Raw genomic sequence first — 26,023 nt, forward strand, 5'->3', positions numbered from 1 at the left:
CAAATTTAAATCTGAATCAACTGTCACCATGCAGGTGGTGATTTTGCTTTACGGGGCCAGGCTAGCTGTGGAAGAGGGGACTTGATCCAGACACTTTCTCTATCCCACACCTTACAGCTCTTGGTGACCTGTTGGGGACTGGCTTCTTGGCTCTGAGCTTCAGACTCATTCTGACTCTCAGCTCATCTGGGGCTGGAACACAGAAACGTTTTTCTGTACATGCTGAATGTACTGTTCCCTATATGCAGTACAAGAAGCCCATGTGACTTACTTCAACAAGGAGGTGAGGAAGAAAGGCCACAGGAGGCAAGTGAGGGCATTCTGTTTATGCCTGCCGAGGCACTATAGGATATTTTAAGCCCATAAATTCCATTAAACAAATGATCATGATGCAAATAATTTAATTTCAGCCAAAATAAATCTATTATTTGCTGTATGATTATGTTCCCTACTGTGCAAGTGCACAGTCAAAGCCACTGACTTTTTGCTTGTTTTCCAAGCAGCCATTTGTAAATGAATAAGAGGGTTAACCCAGGTGTTAAAGGGATAGTTCACCCAAAGATAAAAAATCACTACTCACCACTATGCCGATGGATGGTTAAAATGTTTAACTCCAAAAAACACTCTGGGAGTTTCAGGGGTTAACAGCATTGCAGCCAAATCCAATACAATTGAAGTAAATAAGGACCAATTCTTCAAACGTAAAAAAAATGTGAGAAACCCCCAGGCATCGGCATAGTGGTGAGTAGATAATGACAGAATTATAATTTTCGGGTGAACTATCCCTTTAAGGTTAACTAATGACATTACACACAGGTGTCAACCTCGGCTGTAAAAATGGACCTAACCCCCAGTTTGCACAAAGCCTGACTCTTTATTACTGCACAGAGATGAGAAGGAAAAGAAGATGAACCAGAGGATATCGAAGACTGAGCCGACCAAATACACACAGACACTTGCAACCTTGTTTAGATAAGTGCTATATAATAATGTTATTATTATTATTATTATTATTATTATTATTATTATTATTATTCTTATTATTATATGTAGCTTCTCTGTCATTCCATGGTAACTGTTCAGATTAGATCTTGGAATTTCAAATAATTTACAGTATAACCATATATGTATACGGCCTCATTTCCCCCTTTAAATGTTTGGTATCCAATTTTGACTACAATTTATTGGAAAGACTCTTCTAGTTTAGAGCTTACAAACAGTTGGCATATCGGCTGGCTGGGAGATTAAATACAAATTTTCATCAGTCTGAACAGACTTTTATAGTTATGCAACAACTTTGTCCAAAAACGGGATTAAGTCACTTCTGGTGGTTTTGTTGCCAGTCTGGATGCTCGCGCAATGTTTTTCATGCATATACAGAATGAAGCTTCCCAAAATGAATGATGGTTTATGAGGAAAATCAAAAAAATAATTGCAAAAATAATTTGTTCGTTATTGTAATGTATACAAATCTATGTATGGTTTACACTGGATCAGGAACTGTTGATTAATACTCAGAATATTCTGTGTTTGACCCGTGTGCAGGGATCAGGATAAACACACTGTGAGTGTCCCAGAGAGCAGGAGATAAATGACAGAAACTGAGTGACAGAAAAAAACAGACATCTTTTGAGCACAGATTAGACTTTTGTTTGAACAGATTATATTATTCTTTAGTGGTCATAATTAGTCAACAAAAAAATAACTTACTTATAAGAATGGTTTTTCATGCTCAAAATAAGGGTTCACATCAGTGATGGAGTAATTACAATGTATAGGCTGCAAAAACCAGGGCAACATGACCTGGTTCAACACAGAAAGATAAGCTGAGGACAGTGTGGACCCTGTGGAGTTTGAATCAACACCAAGCTTGGCTCTGTAGAAACAACTACCATCTAAAATGGACACAACAGAGACTGAAGAACCCACAGTATCGTTACCTGGTTAAACATCTGTACACCCATTGTCAGCTTTTAAAATGTTAGATGGCAAGTGATTGTATTAGGGCAATTATATTATACAACTGAGTGTAAATGTGTATGAACAGATGCTGCACTGCCTGGAGGAATGTTAGGATTTGACTGTCTTTATTGTTTGTAGATGTGTGCCTTTACACCATGATAAGCCTTCAGTTCTCTGCGTTTGATGTTCTCTACTGGATATTATCTTTTTGTGCATCACAGTGCCACTAAAGGTATCCTGTCGTTTGACTGTCTCTATGTTACTATACGTTCCGGATAAAGACAGTACAGATATTTCTTTGTGCTATTTCTGAGTAGAAATTAATCGGTGAGCCTCTCGCTTTAAGGGGCCTTTTCAAACACTTGATATGCATGTTTAGACAGATGTGTGTAGTGATCTGAAAATAGCATCTACGGATGTTGATATTCTTATTTTCACAGTGACATCAAGCTTGACTGGACTTTGTAGTGCCATCACATTTGTAAAAAAATTTTGAAGATGTCTTTGCTGCCATGATTTGTCACTGAAATAAAATGATATGCAAGTCATGACTGCTGTTATTGATGGTTGCCTTCAAAACAATATTCAAAGCAATGAGCAACTTCTTGCTGAAATGCATTTATTTGGAAATCGTGAGAGAACCATATAATCTATTTTGGTTTGGAGGACTTTGTAGAGTCACAAGTAACAATAAATAAAAACAGTATCACAGTCACAAAAAAGTCACAGTTACAAAAGTTGTCTGCTGGAGTCAAAATAAGACCTGCAATTAAAGGCACGTACGTTCTGAGACATTCACTGTTCATGTGTGGTTTTAATACTTTCATAATGTTACTGCATCTTGTAGATATTATACATTTGTTGTGCGAATTACACATTGGGAACAGCAGACAAGGAAAGTAAAATGTAACCAAATATGAAGGGTGTTTCACACATTCAGAGACTCAGAGCAACATCCACTCAATCAATGTTTATGGTAAAAAAGATGTGGCTTCATCAGGCAGAAACGTTCCTCTTGTGATGGAAGGTCCTCTCCTACTCTGATCCTCTGCTTGCACAAGTTTTTCAGCTGGATGTTCTTTTCGTGACATAAGCTCTCACTTTTTATGGTGCATCTTTCTTCCAAAACAGTATTTACAGTGTCAGTGATGAGAAAAAATCTCAAAAACAAACTGTACATTTAAATGCTCCACACATTCCGATTGAACCTTGTGTTCGAGTGACGCTCCGGCCTCATCTGAACTTGAGGTAGGCTGGTACTGTGTAGTTGAAGAGCAGGAAGTCCATACGAAAGAGGTTGTACAGTTTCTTCTGGTAAAAAGGGCTGATGTTCTTGAAGAACTGGGCGGCCATGTCTCCTGTAGTCCTGGTGCTCTTGGACGAGGTGGGGAAGCTGACCTGGTCCTCCACCCCAGCCAGCTGCAGCACGTAGCGGGAGTCCTGCTCCAGCGTCTCGTATTTCCCCACCACGTCATAGTGGATGAGGCAGGGGTGGCACAGAGAGTGCACCCGCTCCCAGTGCTCATTGAAGGGCTCCTCCCTCTGGGTGGCTGGGTCCACGAGATAATACACAAACTCCTCGAACGAGACGTCATTTCCTCTCTCCAGAGCCTCCGGCTGCGGGTCTGGCCTGTGCCGCCGCACTATCTTTGTGCCGTATCGTTTATGAAAAGCTGTGTTGTAGCTCCGTGTGAATTTGTTGCGGTAGGCAGACACCAGCCGCTCGAAGGGCTCCCGGACGAAGACGAACTTCAGGTAGGTGCGCAGGCGCTGGTTAATCTGGGAGGTGGAGTACTCCGACAGGGTGCGGAGGTTTCCTGGCACGTGGGCCTCGTTGGCAGGGATGGCCAGGGGATCTCTGTGGGACCCCGCCACACCTGTCAGAACCATGAGCACCCGCTTCCAGTTGGTGCAGGCCACTTTGGGCACGTAGCAGTAAAGCAAGCCATGCTGGTCATCAACAATGACATGCTTCAGATCCTCTGGGATGAGGACCCTGCGTTTACGGGTGTAGGAGCTGCAGCCTTCCTCTAACAGCTCCCGCCGGCCATGATGGATTCCCTGTACCGCTGATTCAATCTGCAGGGAGAAGGAAAAGAAAGGAGTGTGAGGAAGGATAATAAAACATGAAGCGAACACCTAGAAGATTAATGCGGGTTAATGTTGCTCATTTTTCCCTTTAGTTAGAACAGTATAGTCCTCTATGAGTTGATTGCAGACAATAAAGTTAACAACCTTAACAAAAACCTATGCATTGGAAATGGAATGTATGCATGTTCCAAATAAGTTAGGGTTAAGGTTATTTAGATCTCCCTCGGACTTTTTCTTCATGATAATCCGAATAGTGTTGAACTAAAACATTAAAAAAATGTCAGTCAAGGATAAGTCTATCAATAGAGAAGTTTAAGAGAATAAATTCAAATATGAAAATATAATGTTTTATATTGTTGTCAATTGAAAATCTTTGGGACTGTCGGTCTGACAAAAAAAAGACATTTGAGTTTTGGGAAACTTCAAATGGGTTCAAACATATGAAATACATAAAATTGACCCTAAGTCAAAATCCTGAATTAAATTAAGTGGATCAGACGGCAGCTATAGATTGACATTTTTACATCAGAGTAAAGTGGTTTCAAGTATGTGGCATAGGTTCGGTTACACATGTTTCACTCTGTCTAAATGACTTAGTACTTGTATATCTTGCCTAGTTTGAATTATTCTTTGCAACATCCCCATGCAATAGTACAATTTTATCTCAACTGAAAATTAAAATTGCCAAAATGATGATCAAAGTTGTTAAAAACCAGAGAGGACCAGGGTCTTTGCCAGAGTGCCAGCAGGCCGATTAGACCTAAATTGACCCCCTGCTGGGTTAAAGCATCAGGGAATTAGGCCCAGCTCAGTTAAAGACATACAGTAGTCAACCGTCACATGTCACCGACATCATCTGTTGGTCAAGATGCTCCCTTTGTAATATTTAGGTGGAATTACAAGGAAAAAGGCTAAATTCCCCAAAATTCCTTGGCAGATTATTTCAGACAGCCCAATACTGGAGGTGATGGACCTGTGGAGACTGGTAACACTGAACCAACATTAGTGCAGCCTTCTGTCGACTGAGCACAGCCAAAGAGCATCCTGTCCTCCAGAACGCCATTCGAACAATAACAGCTGCCAGGACAAACATCGTTTCACTCTCATAGAGGAAAAAACAAACCAGAATGTATAACATAAGTTTGCCAACTGGAGCAGAAGACCAAGACCCACGCCCATAAGTTCACTGAGTGTGAGAAAATACTCTCAGATACTTCTCCTCAGGAGGTCCTAACCACAGTCCATCCCATGGTGCATCCACTGCTGGATTGAGACTTAATAAAATCCCGGGTCAGCCAGTTCAGCTTGGCCTCCTCATAGCGAAAACGTCTTATTCGCTGCTTTCATTTAATCAGGCTGGCTCGCCGCTGCAGTGGTTGAGCCCTGAGCCTCTCAGTTTGAGTCAGAGCCTGACGCTATGTGTGGCGCTGTGGGTTTACTGGCAGACCTCAAGCGTACAGACTGGCCATAGAGAGAAAAGCCAGGACTCAACTTCAACTCTCAGCAGAAATTTGTATAAGGCCGTCTTTCCACCTCCGACTTGAATCTCTTCATGTGAGCCATGTGCTTGATTTTGTACACTTTTCTGAGATTAAAATAGCCGCCAGGATGCACCACAAGACAAACTTGTCTTTCAAGGAGATTCCAGAGTCTTCTTAGTTGTGTTGGGTAAACATGCAAATTGCCCACATGGCTTAATATATTGAAGTCAAGATTCACTAAGTAACCAAATTCATAAATTCTGGTTTTAACCAGTAGCTACTGTATTTGCTTTTCAGGGCCGTATGCTTTCTCCTTTGTTTCAGAAATGTTCAAAACTGCACTTATTAAATATTACAAAATTTAAATAACTATGTAAGGGGCCATTTACCTGCAGGGAATATCCAGACAACTATGCAACCCAAGTACTAGAGTACATATGAGCATCTTTCAGCTCATTGTGTAGATTCTATGACCGACAAACCTACTGGTTAATTGATTCTCAGCTCCCAGCATCAACACTGTTTTCAGCAAAACATTTTATTTTGGTTAGAGTCCAAATAAATAGACAAAATTGTACTCAAGTAAATTAACAATAGCCTTCTTAGAGTAAAAGTAAGTAAGTACTTTTAAATATAGTACTTGCCATTGGTAACCTATTGCCTCATGCCTACTGTATATTTTGTTTAATACAAGAGCGATTAAAACTTCTTTATATTGATAAAAAACGCTGCAGATGATGCTTCTGAAAACACTTTGTTGTCATATTAATCAATGGCTGAGTCTCGGCCTCATCTGAATCCGTTTCTGGTGTTTCCTCTTCACCTGTGTTGCAGCCGCAGGAGGCGGGCTCTAATGTTACCTGCCCAATCTGACTGGATCAATGGACCAATACCCATCTCTTTGTCAAATATATAAATATAAAAAAACTATGTGATCAGGTAATGCAATTTTTATAAAAATATATAGGAGTAGGGATTATTGATATTTACCGATGTAAGTAGTGGAGTAAAAGTGAAAAGTTACAAAAACTAAATCTACTTAAGTACAATGCAGACACATGAGAAATGTGCTTAAGTACAGCAAAAAAAATTAACTTTGTTACATCTCACCACGGCCCCCATGGTTTTATCTGCCAAACAATAAACAGTAGGCGGACAACGGGGAACCTCAGGAGTTTGAGATAACAGTTACAGTAGCAGAGTGAAAGCAAAACAAAAAAAACAGGGAAGTTGTTGCATTAATGCCTACCATTTCCTGTGTTAAGCGTTAATTCCATTCTAGGTTTATAATGTGATGATATGTCAGTGTTACATGTACAGTTTGTTCAGTCGTCCCTAAAAAGCAAAAAACCCCAGCTTTAACTCTTTTAACAGTTAATTAAAAACTCTCAATATTATTACATTCAGATAAATGTAACAAATTATTTTAAAAAATGCACGGATTTCCTTTTCTGCTGTCTGTGTATGTTCCTCTAGAGTGACAGCCTACATAATGTTTTATTTCAAATATATTTGGGGCATCTGGGCACATCAGCTGTGGATCTTTAAGAAACCAATCACTGGACTTGTTTTGTCAGTCTGAGATCCATTATCCTCCACTTTCCTCAATTAGCCTTGTAGAGGAACCCAAGGCAATTATATGCCGCGTATTTACGAATATAAATAAATAAATCACAGTCATTATAATTAATCCAATTCACTGCCTGTTCCCGTCCTGAGGGCCGAGCAGCTTCCTCCTGTTGGGGAAGTGTTTAAGTGGTTGGGAACAAAGAAAATCTCACAAGCAATTAAAAGCCAACGATGTCTTCTGGAGCTGGTTTGTTTTCTGGCATGTCCACCTTCCTTCTCCTCACATGGAGGAATAACTGGAAGCAGCTGTCGCGGAGCCGCTATCACATCATTGTGCCTCCAACGTGCAGCGCGAACATTCACATTGATGAATATTTAAAGAGCTGCATGGATTTATAGAGAGATAAAGTGTCTAGTTAGAGCCCCGCCCAGGGATGTTTGTCGGAGAAAATCTTCCTTAACTGGCAAAATCCGTTCAGACAAGCAATAAATAAATAAACTTCACCGCAAAAGTAATTGTGTAGAGAGATGCTGCTTTAAAACAGGCATGTTGCGTTTGTGCTTTCAGTATCATATTTTATTTCGTTCCATAACACAGTGGGGACTTAGAAGTGAATTTTTAAATGAAAGTATCTGAGTAAAATAAAGACGATAAATTCAGGGAAAAGAAACAGTGAAAATAAAACACATTCTATTTCATTCAAACTCCCATCAATTTAGAATTATATACTTTTGAACTACACAGGTTGTCCTCACTCAAATGTATTCATAGTATACAATATATTTCTCCCCTATAGATTGATTTAATTAAGTTGAATTTGACTTCAGGTACCGTTTTGTTGTTTCTATTTCAATAACATTCAAAACATGACAGTGATAATGAGAAAAATCAAAGATGCGAAGATTAATCATTGAATTACAAAATATTTTTACCACTCAAGTCAGATCTTAACACTGAGCTCCAAACCAACAGGGATTTTTGGCATCGCTGTTTATATTATTATTATTATATTTAATGGTTGTACAAAAGAGATACAAGGAGTTACAATAACAACATTTTTTACAGCCCATAATATAAAAAGGCTGTAAACTTTGACGAAAAGTGAGGTCGCTTGTCAATCTGGAGAAAGCAGAGGTTTTATATATGTTCTGCTTCTTATTATATGAACTCCATAAAATTTGCCAAAAGCTCTGAGGTCGCTGAGCTGATAATGGTCTGCAGTCTGATGCTCCGCGCCCTCAGACCCATGAATCCTCCTCAATAAATGTCACGGGTGTAATTCAACAAAGACGTCTGACTTTTTTTTTCTCTGCTGGATAGAGCAACATCAAAGAAGCTTGACATGAAAAATATCACAGGGATCAAGACATCACAGCGGTCAGGAGTGATTTGTGTAGCAGCCACTTAGTTGCTCCGAGAAAGAGTTACAATCTTGATGGTTCAACAGAGATAACTTCATGAGGGGCTGGTGCCAAGCAGATCCATTCCACTGCTTACTCCTACACAGGTTCAAACCTGCGGGTTGAGCATTCAGTCATTTCAGCTTAATTAAAAAAAAACCTAAGGAGAAGATGTACTAGATTTGAAGCAGGTTTTTTGCACCTGAAAAAAGACGTGAGGCATTTTACTCCCAAACACATGTGCAGGATTTACTAAACCGACGCAGCAGGCTGGAGCCTCAGTTTGTAGGTTTTCAGTGTCTTTAAGTGTGTGCCTCTTTCCTCAGTGCACACGTATTTAAAGAAGGACTGTGCAAAGAGTAAGAGGCGACATGTTAACAGAGGATGATTAACGGTCCCGGTAGACTCGCTGAGGTCACGCTAATAGCGACTGCCAGTCCTCCAGGGGGAATTCTCTGCCTCTAAAAAGAAGGTCGCAGCTCAGACAAGTTTATAAGAGTCACAGAGAAAAAAGCTGTACAATAAGAACAGGCTTGTGTGTTACTATCAGCTAATACATTATTCAATATTATCCATGAACACAATATGTGACTGTGTTAGAAAATCTAAATCGTGTAATGGTTTGTATTCATCATGATTGAATTTGAACTTGAATATAAATGATGTTAAAATGTGTTCAGCTGCCTTTACCTCAGCATCACACACATGAACAAATCAAAACATCCTCTCCACCTCCACCTGCTCCATCTGTAGAATACCAGTTTGCTCAGGTGACGTTCACCACAGTGCAGTAGCATGAAAAAGTAAAAGAATCATTTGAAATAACCAGTTTTTTGGATTAATCTGTCATAAAATAGAATGTGATCTTTATCTCTGTCACAAGTAGAGACAAACAGAATGTGCTTCCGCTACAAACATCATACATTATAATCTTTCATGTTTTACAGTGCTGCTGGAAACAGATTTATGGCAGCAATAACCACAAACAAGTAGTAACAACATTGTTTGTATGTTGTTTGTTAATCTGTGACTGGTCATTACTGTAACTCATATTTCACAGGTTTCACTATGTTATCATTTCTTTCTCTTCTTAGGGATCTCATACAAATCCCACCTCTGAATGGGAGCTGTCCTTCACTGGCAGAGAGTATAGGGCAGTATCAGACGGACACAGCCAGCAGCTGATAATGAGCTGCATAGCATCTGGCTGAGGATGAGTCTACAGTCAAGCTATAGAGGCTCTGTAAGGATATACTCAAGCACAGCAGTGGTTCACAGAATAATCAATTGTTTAACTATTTAGCTGCTGTTGTACACAACCTGGTGTTGTTTTTACCATTATCGTCAATTTGAAGTAAATCCCTTATGCTCTCAGAGAATAAACGCTGAGGCTCACTGAAGCTGTTCCGGCTGCATGTGGTGGCCCCACACCTCAATAACACAAGTTATTTTGGGTTTTCCTGTTATTTGTTAGCCGTCTTTTTTAATGCCATATTAAGGGTTAGTCAACAAACTAAGGCAGAAATATGATTTCAAAATTCAAGGAGAGGAAAACACATTTACATTGTAACAGTTTTTTGATTTGTTTCTAGCAAGATGTTTGTTTGTAAACAGGAAATATGTCTAAAGACGCTTTTTATTTTTGAATCAAGTTTATTCAGATGTTACACTTGCACATAATGTTTTCAGAATTATTGTCCTTCTATTGTCATTCACATAATGTATCAAATACATTATCTTCTTCTGACAGAATTTCTCCTGAGAGGCAAAGCCTTTATAGTCCAATCTCAAGCCACCCTAAATAGACTTTTCGTTTTCTAATATAGTTACTGAGCCTAAAAATCAGATGCTCACATTATTTAATTTTACTTTTGGCCACACTCTCTTGTGGTTAATACTGTCTGCCAGTCATTGATTTGGCCTTTTCCTCCACTGCCAAGTGGATCATTAATGTCCATCAATCGTATCATTTGCCAAAACCACTTGTCTGAATATATTAATCATAGCTTATATTGAGTATGTCGTCAGAAATATGGGAATATTTGCGCAGAAAATGCAAGAATAAGCCTGAATAAATACTGTTCTTTCATATAAATATTCAGCATGTGTCATGGAGTGACATTTTTCTGACAATTTGTAGAAAAGTCAGTGGGTTTTCTTGCATAAACAGACCCATCTTTACAGAGCTGTGTAAGAACTGGATAAAGGTCTGACTGAAACAATTATGTGTCTGCTATAAGAGGGAAAACACTTCGGGTGTGTTTGTCTTTCTCTAACTAATCACAGTCATGTTGGGCCTCGTTAAGCCAAGGATGCTGCTACTGCAAAGTAGTGTCAGGCACCAACTGCGGTTTTGGTGCATGCATGTGTGGAAGTGATAATGGTCGTTAAAATGGCAAATTTTCCAAACAAGTACGAACAAAACATAGCATATGGGTTTAAAAACAGTAACAGGCAAGAAGAAGAAGGGGAGGAGTTTTTAGAGCTGCTGGCCGATAGCAGCCTTAGCTACATTGTGTATCCAAGGATTCACAGGAGAGATCCTAGTTAGAGAGGACTGACCTGGTCACCATCGTACAGCGTCTGCAGAGGACTTCTCCTCGACTTCTGCCCACTGCTTCTCTCACCGACTGGCTCTGAGGCTGAGGAGAGACAAACAGTTAAAGGTTAAAAAATACTTATTTTTTTAACTGACTGCATTGACTATCACACAAAATACAGTTTTATGGTTGAAAAAAACTGAATTGTTCATATTTACTTTCCCTAAGGTCATATTTTCAGTATCTACCTGTATATGAGAGATGGCTTTTAAAACTATTAAGCTCCACATGTTCATGTGGTCAAGACCTTATCAAAAATAATATTGCAAGGCATGGATATGGAAACAGTATATGTGCAGGTTGTGCTACTTTTTTGCCTTGTAGATGTAGATAAAGGAAGGTTTAAATCACCTGAATTAAAACAAATCCAACAAATAAAGATACATACATTCTATTACATTTAGCATCGTTAAGTGTATTTTCACACACACGCACACACATGCACATTTATTTGATCAATTAAATGGAAAACTTGAAAAATCTTTTATTTGTTTTAAAATTCATGGCCAATAATATGAATTTAATAAAAATTTAGATTTAATTTGACTTATTTAATGAAATCTACTTTACTACTACTACTACTAATCTTCCTCCATAGCCAAGCCTGAAATCCAACTGACATGAAAACATACTGACTTAAAATTTTGTTCATTTTGATGATGGAAGGTTTATCACTTTTAACACTTCAAAATGATTAAGAACTGTTTAAACTTGGAAATGTTGGATGGCAACAATAATGTGAATTTGCTTGCTTTCATATTACAGTGGCAGTAGGCAAAGAAGTTTTTGGCAGTGTGAACATACAATTTTCTATATTTAAGCAGTTACTTTTGTCAGACCGTGTGGGTTGAAGAGCAGCAGAGAGAGAAAGAAAAGGACCTTCAGTCTGGGTATACCCAGAAGCAAAGTTAGAGCTATTGTTTGCAGTGATGATCACTCTGTGTATAAACAACAATTCATGGATTTACATAGAGTTTCTTGTCAAGGAACAGTGAGTTTCTGGGGTCAATATGCTTTGCTAAGTTAAGAGAAACTCAGGTAAACTAAGACAGGTAAACTAGGCTGTCCCCTGATTATTGTAGATGTATATTTAATACAAATATATGAGTGCTTATGACTGCATTTGTGACAAACTATGAGTTACTACTTCAATTGCTCACTTCTCTGATATTTTGCAAATGTCCTCTAACACATGCTGCATTTACATAACATGTTGAAGCCGTCAGTTTGACCAGAACACTAAAGCCATTTTCTGATGTGACCTTCGGAGGAGGTACGTAGAATTGGGTCCGGACTTTCTCCAGAATTTTCCTGTCACCCATTCACAACCCAGCAAGAGATTGTCCGCTCAGATGAGTTCACAACAACACAGACGTTTCTGGAGGATTCAGGTGAGGGCTGGTGCAGCAGACAGAGGCAGGACGTCAGCTCTTATCACCAAAAGCTCTCCTGATATCTTTATCAGCATCATCAACACAACCACTCACTCGCAGGGAATCATGCAGAGGATCTCCTGCTGTGTCCTCACATCGGCTCCTCTGGACATTCTGTGGACTTTATACGAGGGAGCCAGTCACAGAAAGTCTGCAGAAAGTTCGGGACATCTCACTCTCTCTCACTCACACATTTGTGTTCACACATAAAGCGGTTCCGGACAAAGTCTGGGAATCTCCGCAGGTCATCACATGTCTGAAAACAGCTTATCAGAGAACTGACGTGTCTCAGAGTCACTGACGTCACAAGACACTCAAATATAACAGACATTGACCCTCTCCACAGGCGCTCGGTTTGTTTATGTTCAAAAAAATTGTCCTTCCTTTCACATGTGACAATGTCAGCCAGATGTGTGAAGTCAAATCAACACACACAGCATGATGCGTTTTTACAGCTGTAACCTTCCATAGGTGTACAGCTGCTTTTTAAATTTGAGATAACACTCACATTTTTACAGTACCACATTTGTAAATTATATTAGAGTGTATATTTTTCTGTTGCTGTGTGTTATTTAACATGGTACTTACAAAGAATGCATAAAATATAAAGACAATTTAAAAAACGTTAATACAACTAAATATTGCACAAGCTAAAAGCCTGTAAGCTTAGCCTAACAATGCAGGGGGAATCCGTTTAGTCAGTCAAGTTCAGACTGAAGGTAACAAAATCTGATGCTCATTGACAACTTGTTAATGTTGAAAGGATTTAAGATATTAAATAATCTCTGCAGTCACTAATTATTTAAAACACACTTGGGCCTGCTGCCATAAACTGATCATTAATTCAACACAAGAAAAGATCTTAAATCTTAAAAACAAGACGGTTTTAACTGAAGATCACCTGAAAAGGTTTTCTTATCTTTAATTTGAAATACTTCAAAAATGATTAAGTAATGGCCGATAACCCCATGAAAATATGCGTCTAAAACTGCATTTACAAATACTTGAGATTTGATGCTCATAACAGTAATTAAAAGTGAAACACAAGCACAGACCACAGGACACCAACAGACTGACAGCAGATTGGCAACCATATTTCATAAAAAGCCTATAAAAAGGGACCATGTTTCCGTGTGTTTGTGTGTGTGTGTGTGTGTGTGTGTGTGTGTGTGTGTGTGTGTGTGTGTGTGTGTGTGTGTGTGTGTGTGTGTGTGTGTGTGTGTGTGTGTGTGTGTGTGTGTGCACCCATCTCCCTCTCCTCACTGTGGTGTGACCAGGGCAGTCATGGGAGCCAAGCAGCTTATGAGCTGTAAACCCACTGACACACTAATGGTAAGGACAGCCAACGAGACATGTACAGTAGAGAAAGTGTGGTTATGACCAGTAACTCAGTATATGAGATACATGATCCTGTAAGATAAATGGCTTACAGAGTTATCAAAGATCATATCAGTGAATTGTTGAGGTGGACGATCAACTATTGATAATATATTCTGATGTTGAAATAAAACTGTGTTTGAAGAGCTGGCTCCTGATCTAACATTTCAAGGGCTTTGAACCTAAGAAGCACGAGTGACATGTTGTTAACTTTACAGGAAGAACAAAGAAAAGAAAAGCTGACTAAAGTTTGATCTGAATTTATGTCCTGCTTTCCATATTTTTTCTTTCAAAACATCATTTCAAAACATTTCATACACAGGGCTGAATGAGCAATATTTTATCAATTATTAAACAAATATATTTTCTACATTTCCAAATCAAAGTCACATGTGTCCCATTTTATAATCTTTCACAGCTATAGAATGTGGGTGCATCTGGTGACAATATTAAAAAAACATTACATAACTGAGTGTTGAACTGAGAGGACATTGCAGATGTAATACAAAAAATATGTTTAATTGAATGATTAATGAAGGTTTTCCACAGGTTTCAACAAGTTACATTTAAGACTTTACAACCAAAATGATTGAAATTTAAGACTGTCAACTATGGCTGATAAAACGGAGTATTAGAGTCACCGAACAACTTACACCACACTACAGTGGACGCATTGGGTGAGGTTACAACACCAAGTCATCTCTCAAGCTACAGACAGAGACAGTAGGTAACCATAATCATTCCTATGGTCAAGTGTGAAATAGTCTGACAGTTATCACCTCCATGTTGGTCTTGTTGGTAGTCTGTACAGCATGCAAATATCTGTATCGTTGAGAAATAACTACCACACACAAACACTAAAACACTTTGCATGTTGCCAAAACATTGCTCATAAAAACATGACACCTCGACAGAAGAAGTTAAATGAACATTAACATAATGTAGACCTACTTAAACGTATTTAGGACCTATAATATTTTCATGTATTTCGAAATTTTTACGGCCTAAAAGATATTAAAATTTTACACCCTTTTACCCTACAGTTAACCAAGTCGGACATGTGTTCCATTCCCTGACAGTGCTTTGTCAGACAGCTCATATTTTAACTGAATACATTTTGGATCATCTTTCATGGAGCACAGCCATTTGATTTTCTCCCAACAAATTATTTATCCCTCCTGTCTTCGGTTTTCTTTCAGATCATGTGTTTTGTGACTTCACCGATTTATTTCCACTTTCCTAACTGTGTGTTGAGCAACTGCAACAAAGCCAACAAAAACAACTCTATTGACTAAGTTCAGTCCCCTCGTATGGCCTGCTCCTCCTTGTAGTCTTTACGAGGCTGTGGTACCCCTCTGGACTCTACACAGGCACATTCTTTCGGCTGCTCTCAGTAGCTGCATGGACACTGTCACATTCCATCTGGCTGAGTCCAGACAACATGAATTATGGTCAATAACGTTAAAAGGCAAGTTTTTTACGGCACAGAGACACATGGCACTAAAAGCAGCATCTCTGCTCTGACTTTAGCTTGGCTGATTCCCTAACTGGACAATATTCACAGAGTGTGTTGAGAAAATGTATCTCTACCATCACATCTGTCTGATGACCTCAAACTAGTCGTCTTTGTTGGGACACTGAGTCTCTGTCCCCTCAAAGGTAGACGCTTGATGCCCTCAAATTGGACTTGTGATCTCTAGGTTAGGCAATGGCACATGGATGCTAAAATTAACATCACTGTCCCCATCTAGATGTCACAGAAGTTCAAATTCAGCAAACCAGCAGGTTGGTATTTTAATGCAGGAAATGAAAAGGCATTAAAACAGAGGGAAAAGATGAGGCCAGTGGGAATAAAAAAATGAATTCAGATGTATTCATTCTGAAGAGAAACTACATAACTTTATTCACATTTCAGGTTTAAGCTGTAAAGTCTAAATGCAGAAGAACCAATGTACTCTGAGCTTTCATAAAATCAAAAGGTCTCAGGTAAAAAGTACCAAAATGATATGTGAGAAATGATAATGTTGCTACTTGAATGCATATGGACTGGCCAAAGACATGGTATCATTCCTGAGGGGTCTACATGAAATTGACAAACAACAACCAACAATTAAATAGATAAAAGACATTATAAAGGTAGCAAGATGTCATTTGTATTATGATAACAGAGGACCTCTTGACCATTTGCTATCCAACAGCACAAAGAACAAGTCATGTAATTATGGTTAATTCTCCCAGAAAATGCATAATCCTCACCAAGGAGCCAAATTATGCCATATTAAAGGAAGGAGGAGTCAGAGATGCTGCCGGATGCTGCTGCCTAAGAGAGGCTTTGTCCTCTGCCTCCAGTTACCAAGGTGAGGGGAGCTACAGTACACTGGGTTATTTGACCTGTTTTCTAAACACATTACCACTTCCTAATGGAAATTACCAGCAAGTCAGAAACACATTTCCAACAGGACCACTCCCAAAGCCACCCCACCCCAGGTAAAAAAGAAGTAATGTCTGAAATGAGTTAGGAACTGACAAATACCAGTGTTTCAGCAACAAGCTAAAAAAAGGTCCATTGTGTGTCATCACTTCCTTGTAAATGTGGCATCACTCAGCAAGTGAGAACATTAACAATCTACTTTATTCCTAAAGAACTGAACAAAGAACTTGATAAATTGTAAAAGCTGAACTGCAGGATATCAGGGGAAACAGAGGTTGGACAAAAAAGACAAGCCTATATTTGGCCACATGGAGAATGCAGTGTTTCCAAAAGGCACGGCAGGTGCTACAAAGACACAGGTAACTTCTCAAGTTAGATTGTCTCATACCATATATGCTGTTCTATGCAACACTGTCTCAGTTGTTAGTTCAAATCCCTCCACTGAGGAGATTCACCAACCCCACCTAAGGACTATTCAGAGGAAGCAGTGGTCCTGTTGGTTTAACCCTGTCTAGACCCCAAACTTTGCAGCATTCCTCTCGGCTCTTACAGAACTGAGGCCTTAAAAAATGCAAAAAATAGAAGGGCTGATGTGTGTTCCTCCCGTCCAGGCCATAAACGGAGCACTGTGTTTAGGTCCCACTGGGAAAACGGGGGGCCCCCTCCCTGCCTCCTTGGCCTCTCATGCCAGAGAGCAGCTTCACTAAGAGACACACTGTACAAGGGAAAGCCTAAATCCTTTGAGGCCACAAATGTGTGTCTAAGGGGTGTTAGTGCAAAAAGCGGAGGCATGTGGGTGGTGTAGTATGATAAATGCATGCAAGTGAGATGAGTTTGATCATGTTCATAAGACAGAGGTCTGGTGTGCATATGTGGTAACACACATTAGTGTGCTCACTGATGTGTAGGTTGAATAGTTTTGGAATGCAACTTCCGTCAATATCACTCTGCAAAGGGTGAAAAGTAAAAAATACGTAGTAAAGTCAAATATTGAGTACTGACACGTGCAGCTGTTGGAGGAGCTGGTGTCCAAAGTTGTGTCCTCTGCTCCTCTGGATCCTCTCCAGTGTTAAAATCATTAACTGGGGAGTTGATTGCCTGCCACACTGCTGCAAATGCTCCAGAATCTTCCCTCACATGGCTTATAGCTCTGTGTTCCAGCCAGGACATTTTCACAACTCTCTGTTTTTGTTCAATGAAATCCTAGGGCTTATGTGTATGACCAATACTCCCAGAGGGGGGAAAGAGAGGTAAATATTATCATCATGGGGATTGTGTCCTTGTGAGACCAACTAGCAGAATTTCTTCTAACAGGTCCATCATGGCCAATGAGACTTTTGCAGGCACAGGGGCCCCTGACCCTTCCAGAGATGCCTCAGTCTCATGTCCTCTATCTACCCAGCACTTCATGGAGCCCTTAGCAGGTGAGGGGCTGTGTTGTTCTCCCTTAGGGAACACTGGTTATACAAATAACCCCTCTTTGCTTTTCAGTTGCTATCCACTTATGCAGAGAGACTGAGATGACTAAGCCCTGAAACAGCAGTGACAGCCTCCTCGCTGAAGGGGCTGTCTGAGTCATGGGCCGTCATGCTGTGTTTAGCTTTCCAGTTAGCAAACTCAACGTGTAAATTGGTATCCTAGTTTAGCAAACTAAACAAATGATACACAGGAACAAGTCCTGTAGTTGTACACTGGGCAGAGAGGTCGCTTTCCTCTAAACAGTAAAGTCTCTGACTGGCAGTACTGCAGATCAGGAAGGATGCTATGTGTTTGATTGTTAGCGTGACCCATGTGTCCTGGCACCCTTTAGGCACCGATATTGTTTTAAAAGTATCAATTTAGCATGATAAGCAAACCTAGATTCATCAGAAAACAAAGTTATCTTAGCCTGACCAGTTTGCTCCCACATGGCAGCACTTAGACTTTGTAGAAAAGACATTTTGTCGAAGGGGGTTTGAGCAATAAAAACAGCTAAAGACAAATCCTGGAGGATGGGGCAGATGGTCTAAAATATGAAAAATAAAAACACATGATTCTATATACTAGCAGAATAATTGGCTCCTGCTGCTCTTTGCTATGAATATGCAGCTGATTGGAGGAGGTTGGAGCAGTGGCGCTTCCCTGACCCCCCCATTAGATCCCCTCAGATAACTGAGGATCTGATATGCTGTTAGAGGGAAAAAGTGTTTTTTTTTAAACTTTGCAGCATATGATATCATCAAGTCACAGACTGTTCCTTTGTGTGGGGTTCGTTCTGTTTTTAAATTGTATAAATGTCACATCCACATCCAGTCTTCATGATTTATTTGTGGACAGCCACTGTTCAGCTCTTTCCACTGACACCACAAGTGTTCCAATGAAGATGAAGTGCTGAACAGTTATTTGTATGACTCGTGTGGCCTCCAGTCAAGCCCAGACAAGGCAAGTATGACTCGGGAATGGATGCCTCAGCAATACACAGATGATCACAATTGCCCCAAAGCCCAAACAGCACAGCCAAATTTTGCTTGTCATTCACTGGCTTGAACTTGCTTCCAGATAACCATGAACTCATATCTCTATGTATTCCATTAACTGGTGACACATACCTTATACTCCTGGGTTTCATTCCCAGCAGTATTGGAGAAGATCCTGACAATGCTATAAAACATAGCAACACATGTCAGACCATGCTGCACCATTCATTCATCCATTTCTTTCCTCTGCTTCAGTTCTTGTGTTTCTGTAAACCTTATGGAGAAACCACAGCTGCCCTTGTAGGCAGGACATCACACACCACAAGAAATACCCATTTTAATGAGCAACTTCTTCTGGAGCAGAGTAAAACATCCACTCATTCCAGGAAAATAAGTGACAAAAGTCTTCCAAAATGTGACATTTTTTTTGTTTTCTTGTAATAAGGTTGATGGAAATGTCTCATTATCTGGAGAACTACCAGTTCAATCTTCTGTGTGTAGCCCAGCATACACGACATGTGCAAACCCACTGTATCTATGTAATTATTCTAAATTTATATGGTGCTGTGAATTCTGGGAGCAAAAGAAAACCTGAAAAACTATTAAACACTATAGCTGACTTGGCTGTACATTCCTTTGTAATGTGCTTGCTCTCTTGCAGCTTTATATAGCCTTTGTAAAAACGATATGAACTTTAACCCAGATGAAGCAAGAGAGGGAGCATGCAGGTGCTCTAAATGCAAATAGGACGGACTGGCTGCTTATCTGAAACCAATTTCAAGTAATTTAAAGCTGACAGGAAGGTTTAAAGCCTGTAACATGAGATAACTTTCCATGTGCATTCAAGCTACACAACAATATAATAGAGGTGGTTACTTCTTAAATCCTCTTAAATGAGGGTTAGAGGATATACATAACCATATTTCACCATATGATCACATACCCTGTGCCTGTTCGGACACGTCACCAGAAATGAATCCCACATGTCTGTAAGATAAATGGTCTGTAAATGTTTATACAGCAGTTTTCTAATCTTGACCACTTGAAGACCTTTCCTGTACAGTTTTTGCCATTCACCAACACATTCACATTCATACAGTGCATCTTTGTGCCGCACTTTCTCTATCATACATCATTCACACACTGCCAGCACAGCCGTCAGGGGCAATTCGGGGTGCAGTATCTTGCCCAAGGTCACTTCGGCACGTGGAATGGGGAAACTGGGGTCGAACCGCTGACATTCTGGTTAGTGGACAACCCGCATCACGCCCTGAGCCCCAGCCTCAACCCCTTCAAAAGGAGAAGTGTAAGACATAACATGAGAAGGTGCTCTGTTGAAGCAGGGCCAGCTCATCATATCGGGGACAAGGCGGTTGCCAAGGACACAGCAGGTCAGGGAGCTGCCACTAACGTTTTATTAATCACGGTTAGAGTGACAACATTATCAATAAAGAAGCTTTTTAATAATATTGGTTCACATACTGCACCAACTGAACTGTCAGTCGACGCTGCACACCACTGCACACTGAATGTGGTGGTGTTGTAATGGAGACTGTTGGATGCACAATTGTGAATCACTGGCCAGAATTTGATCAGCTGGAGAGATGTATCAGCTACTTTTATTATAATAAACTCAAATTATTTCCTCCATTAAAGTCTGTCTGCTCGTCAGTTCGTTCATTTGTCAGCAGGATTGTGCAGAAACCACTAAACAGATTTCCACAAAATGAGATGGAATGACGGGACACGGGCCAGGAAATAAGCTACTCAATTTTGGCGTAAATTCGGACAAAGGATCCAGGAATTTCTTCCTAGAGGATGATGCAGGGATTTGGATGAAAACTGTGACATTGTCCAGAAACGTGTCCAAGTAAAGACATGTAACTATTATCAGCTAAATGTACTGTAGCAAAATAAGCCCCTGGGGTTTCCTAATATCTAAAAGGGTTTTTGGCTAAATATTTTAGAAAGGTGTTTTAGATCAAATGTATGTGAACTACTACATACACTGTCTGATATATTTGATCTACAGCAAAGCACCCTATTCTATGAGATCATATGTTCGTAGCCTGTCTGTTCTGTGAGAGTCGTGTCTAAAAAATAAACTTTTCACGAGCTCAGACAAACATCCTGTCTCCCGCTTTGTGACAGCGTTTTCCACGAGCTGACCCACGAAGGTTTTCAGATAGTTTATTTATCTGAAAGGATCTCTTCATCCTTCAATTCATCACACATTCTCAAAATCAACATGGGGGTGGACAGGCGCCAGATCATTATCTTACCTCGGGCACCGAAATGGCTGCAGCCGGCCTCATGTTGGAGTCAAACTGTCCAATGGTAAAAAAAAAACACTTACACCCACTAACTTTTTTTCTCTGTAGCAGGAATAGATGCAATCTGCGTTCACTCCTGACTCAGCAGTAGACCGGTTTTTATCAGCTCAGACACTTCGGTGTATGTACTAGTTTGTTTATTTTGACACCTTTTCTGCCGCACATTGAACATTGGGGTGTTGGTGCACAAATAGCCATGAACATTTGTGTATAATTTTTTACATCTTGTGAACAAAAGCGATTTTTTTCCTACACATCTTGCAGGATGCAACACTGGCGAGACAGCGAGGTGAGGGAGCTTCTCATTTCCTGGCACCATGGGGTTAAGAAAACAGAAAGACAAAGTCCTCTACTGGAAATGCGAAAAGAGTCAGTCGGCTTTTGTAACAGGTTTCCCCACTTTGGAATAAAAAAAATGTGTATAATCTGTAATCTGTGTATTTGTGTAAAAGAGGCACAATACCAGTAAGCCAGCATGTTCATGAATGCAACACAGTCATCGTCACATTAATCTCTCAAACTTCACACTTGCAGTTCTGTGCTCTGACTTTCAGGACAAACGCACAAACAGCTCAATGAAACATTAACCCACAACAAAACAAGGTGGACATGAACCGTGTCCCACCAGTCAAGAGATACAAGGTTTTCTCTTTAACCCCCAACATTAGTTTGAAATTCTCCTGCTGGTCTTTTATACCCCACAACTCTGGACAGTCTTCTCCCTGTGTCACACACATCACACACATCCAGAGCTGACTGACCCCTCTCTCTCTCTCTCTCCAAAAACCCTCCTCACAGTATGCACCATATATGCTCCCTCGGCCCACGATGGAGCTGGGCATGACTGAATGAGGCCATTGTGTGTGGCAGGGACCAGGAAGAGGTGGAAACAGATCTGGGTGAGGGCCGACCAGCTTCCAGCACAGCTGCAACTTCTCCCAGCCTTCCTCCACGTAGCAGAGGAAACCCTACAGCTAAACAGTGTGCTAATCAAAGTGTTCCTCCACCAGGATCTGAGGCCCTCACACAGGGTGGTGGTGGAGAGAGGGATGAGCATGGTGGCACGGAGGGAGGACAGTGACACAGTGTAAAGAAAGGCTGGGCTATGCAAGGCTTAATCACTTCCACTGCACATCTTTTCCTCCACTCATGCACATAGTGATGACTGAGCTGGATTATCACCATGTCTCCCAGTAATGACTGTGGACAGCATGAATGGTTATGATCATTAGCACTGGGAGATGGAACATGAACCCCAACAGGATGTGACCAGCTGATTTTCTGCAGTGTGAACTCTGAGACCAAACTACATGTAGAGTTTGGATTTCACAATTTCTTTTGCTGCTGCGAAAAATGTCCCCAGAGCGGGACTAATAGAGGACTTATCTCTTATTTTCATATATTATCATGTTGTATTCTATATATCTTTTTTTTTTTTTACATAATTTCAAAGCTCTTTTGGGATACAACGTCTTATTTTGTAAATATGTTAATGGAACATATAACAGAAGAGCATGGATGAACTGTTGATACATTTGAAACAAATTGTAACATATTCACCAATGAAGAAAAATATAATAGGCTTTGTGTGGTTCTATTATTTTAAGGTTCTATTAAAATGTAAGAACAATTAACTTGAATTTATAATCTCTTTAATAGATTATCATGTACTTCAATGAATTATTGGTGTTGATAGATGAGACCAGCCGAGGGATGCTGAAGTTGTTGTTGAATGAATTGTCTTTGCTTGTTTATTAATAATTGTGTCTTTGGGGTTTTTAGACTAGTTAGGGAGACAATTGGACATAAAGAGAGGGGGAGGGGTTGAGATGAAATATATAATGTAAAAAAATACATATATCGATAATAACGTGCTCACCTGTCTTGAGGTTGCTGTTGAAGTAGACGACCACCATGATGAAACAACCCAGGGACAGGGCGAACACCATGCGGAGGACTTTAGGCTTCCTCATCCTGAGGCTCTGGAAGAGACCGGGGACCCGAGCCGAGTCCTGCCGGGGATCCTGCGAGGAGGAGCGGGCTGTTTGGGGGCTCTGGCGGGGGTCCGCTGGGGTCTACTTGATGACGGACAGGAGCATGGATCCGGCTCTCTGACCTCTGGTGCTCCTCACCCCCCTGTACATCCTGACATGGTCCGCTCCGGGAGGCTCAGCAGCGGGGGAGCAGAGGAGCCGGGAGCCGGGCTGTGGAGGAGCAGCACCGGGATGTGGACCGAGCTCAGGCCGCCGCCCCGTGTGTGGAAAGGGGGGATTGGTGTGGCACAGCCCGGGGGGTTGGTTCCCTGGTTTAACCCTTTCTCTCCACACGGGTGTGAGTCTGCAGACACCCAACGAGCTGGGCTGCAGCCACATCACTGCTTGCACCTTTCCGTTACGAGCTTTCAAAATAAAACACACACACACACACACACACACTATGGCTCTCGGTCATAGATATTCGTCCAAATAGAAACCGTGAGAATCTTGCTTGCTGAGTTTGGCTTTTCACTCACTGACAGGACCTAAACACCTGGAGCAGATTAACAAGTAGACCCAAGAACTCAATCAATCTATCACATTTTTTTTCTCATATCCCATATTCACAAATCACAGTTCACCTCTTAGGGCTTTATAATATGCAAAGTCCTCTGTCCTTAACCCTCAACAAGAGTAAGGAAAATCTATCCTAAAAAAAACCCTATGGAACTTTAATTCAACTGATAAAATAGAAAAAGGGTGACATTTCAAGGTTAAAAACAGTTTACAGCCTAAGTTGTGTGACATTCTGTGACTAAAACCATCATGTTAAAGCTTTGGCTCCGATAAAAAACAACTATACCATTGAATATACCTGTATACATTAGTTTACAGCTGAAGTAAGTGGTCTGGTTGAATGTAATTGATCCCATTCCTCATGCCCTTGGGTATTATGTGGAACCCCAGATTGCCCCTGACGTCTGTGCCGGCAGTGTGCTGCTGATGTATGATGGTAATTATGACCTCATTTAAAATGTAATGATGTAAGAGTTTTTTAAAGTATATTCGATGGATGTAGTCAAAGCATATTTACTCATATAGGCTACTATACTTTATTAGTATACTGATGATAATTTCCCTTCATTAGTGCTAATGTGTAGTTCTAAATCACATTATCAAAAGAAATAGTGCAGCCTTCTTTTGCTTGACTCACAGATAAAGTTTCTACAAACGAAATTTGTAATATATATATATAAAGGCTTCAGGGAAACTATTAAAATGCTGCTGGAATACTTTTATAGACCTTGAATGAAGGCTTTGTATGTAATGCAGTATTTTACTCAGTCGTAGGGGAGAACGGGGTAAGATGACACACTTTTTACATTTGATGATTTTATTGCGAAACAAACATAACTGAGGTTGTTGTGTTCCCATGGAAATTAAAACAAGTTATCCATTTATTATGGTTTCAGAACTGTGACCCATCCAAAAAGTTGTTCCTCTGGCACAACTTACCCCAAGGTGGGGTAAAATGATCATAGTGTGGGGGAAATTGAGTCCTCTGTGGGTAAATGGTGCCACCATTAAAAACGGATGGGACAAAATCCATGCCATCAATTTAACAAAGCCCAAAACGTATACTTACAGTAAAACCATATATTTGTTTACTGTTGTTCAACATGTTACTTAAACATTTTAGGGAAGGATTAAACTGTGATCTTTGTGTGATAGCAACAGAAATAATGTTTTCTTGTACTTTTGTGTACGTACAGCATGTTTGTATGACTTAAAGTTAACATTAATAAACAAGGTATTTATTACACTAACATTGTAACACGTGTAACAGTGATCAAACACAAACATGAACTTCTATCAGACTTAAATTAACATGTAATGATGTCAATAACATGTCTATATTAATTTAGATACTAAACTGATAACTTTAGAAACTACACATTTTTTTAATTTGTGGGTCACATCATAACTTTTCTCTGTAAGGGTTATCTAGATACAGGGGGTGGCTCATCTTACGCACTGGCTCGACCTACCCCGTTCTCTCCTACTGGTATCTTCACTTGATAAAAGGACCTAAATACTCAAATAGAAGGTCATGAACACATAGGCCTGCACATATTGTGTACTGTTTAATAAATGGATAAGCGTTAAAATAAAATATACCTTTTTAACTATTTATTTTTTAAGTTAAATTTCTGCTTTTATTTTGAAGCCAAACGAAAAGCATATCCGCTGTCAGTCAATATTTCTCTTGTTGTCTTTACACAGCTCTAGTGCCACAAATATCAACCTTAGTCCAACGTGTGACAAACTGATGGATTGGTGTTCAGCCAAGACATCTGCTGTTGATTTCACCACGTCTCCTCTGTAGCACTTCATCAGTCACCGTTAAATCATCTTCTCCTGTGCATGTTGTTATCTTATTTATTTATATTTTGACATTTCTCATGATTTATTCCCGCGGCCTCATGCTGAATTCGTTTAATTCCGAATTCAACTGTGACACACACACACAAACACACACACACACACACACACACACACACACACACACACACACACACACGAACAAAATAACTCACAAGAACACACAAGAACACTGTGCTTAGCTGAAACACAAATAAAAGTAAAGACAAAGGTCAGGTAGTGATAGACTCTTATTTAGAAAACAGATCTATGTCCTGATGCAGATGATCAACAACAGGTTAAATGTGTTTCATTATATATTGTATGAAATGAAGTTTGAAAGAGAAAGTAACTTATATAAATATTTAAGTAGTTGCTGTGGACTATATACTACAACGTACACTTTCTAGTATATGATGACTATTGCAAATAGTAAATAGAATTCCACTTTAACAATGAAGCACTTCTGCTGCAATTCACAGACATGAGATT

At 40.0% G+C, this 26,023-nt stretch overlaps 1 protein-coding gene across 1 annotated transcript; it reads right to left on the bottom strand.

Moving 5' to 3' along the window:
* Window positions 1-2,564: 2,564 nt before the first annotated feature.
* On the bottom strand, window positions 2,565-23,386 carry LOC132999680 (carbohydrate sulfotransferase 11-like). The gene is made up of 3 exons (XM_061069417.1): window positions 23,014-23,386; window positions 11,067-11,146; window positions 2,565-4,041 (listed from the first exon to the last, which is right to left on the bottom strand). Exons 1-3 carry the CDS (start codon window positions 23,105-23,107, stop codon window positions 3,196-3,198), a joined length of 1,020 nt encoding a protein of 339 aa, XP_060925400.1. The 5' UTR covers window positions 23,108-23,386; the 3' UTR covers window positions 2,565-3,195.
* Between the last annotated feature and the right edge of the window lie 2,637 nt (window positions 23,387-26,023).

The sequence above is a fragment of the Limanda limanda genome, chromosome 4 (genome assembly GCF_963576545.1).
Source record: "Limanda limanda chromosome 4, fLimLim1.1, whole genome shotgun sequence".
Taxonomy (NCBI): domain Eukaryota; kingdom Metazoa; phylum Chordata; class Actinopteri; order Pleuronectiformes; family Pleuronectidae; genus Limanda; species Limanda limanda.

Bases quoted from the DNA above. Each gene is read 5' to 3' on its own strand.
- LOC132999680 (XM_061069417.1), bottom strand. From the start codon at position 23,107: ATGAGGAAGCCTAAAGTCCTCCGCATGGTGTTCGCCCTGTCCCTGGGT. The intron at 11,147-23,013 runs GTGAGCACGTTA...GTCTCTCCTCAG, and splicing joins CAACAGCAACCTCAAGACAG to CCTCAGAGCCAGTCGGTGAG. The intron at 4,042-11,066 runs GTCAGTCCTCTC...TTCTCCCTGCAG, and splicing joins CGCTGTACGATGGTGACCAG to ATTGAATCAGCGGTACAGGG.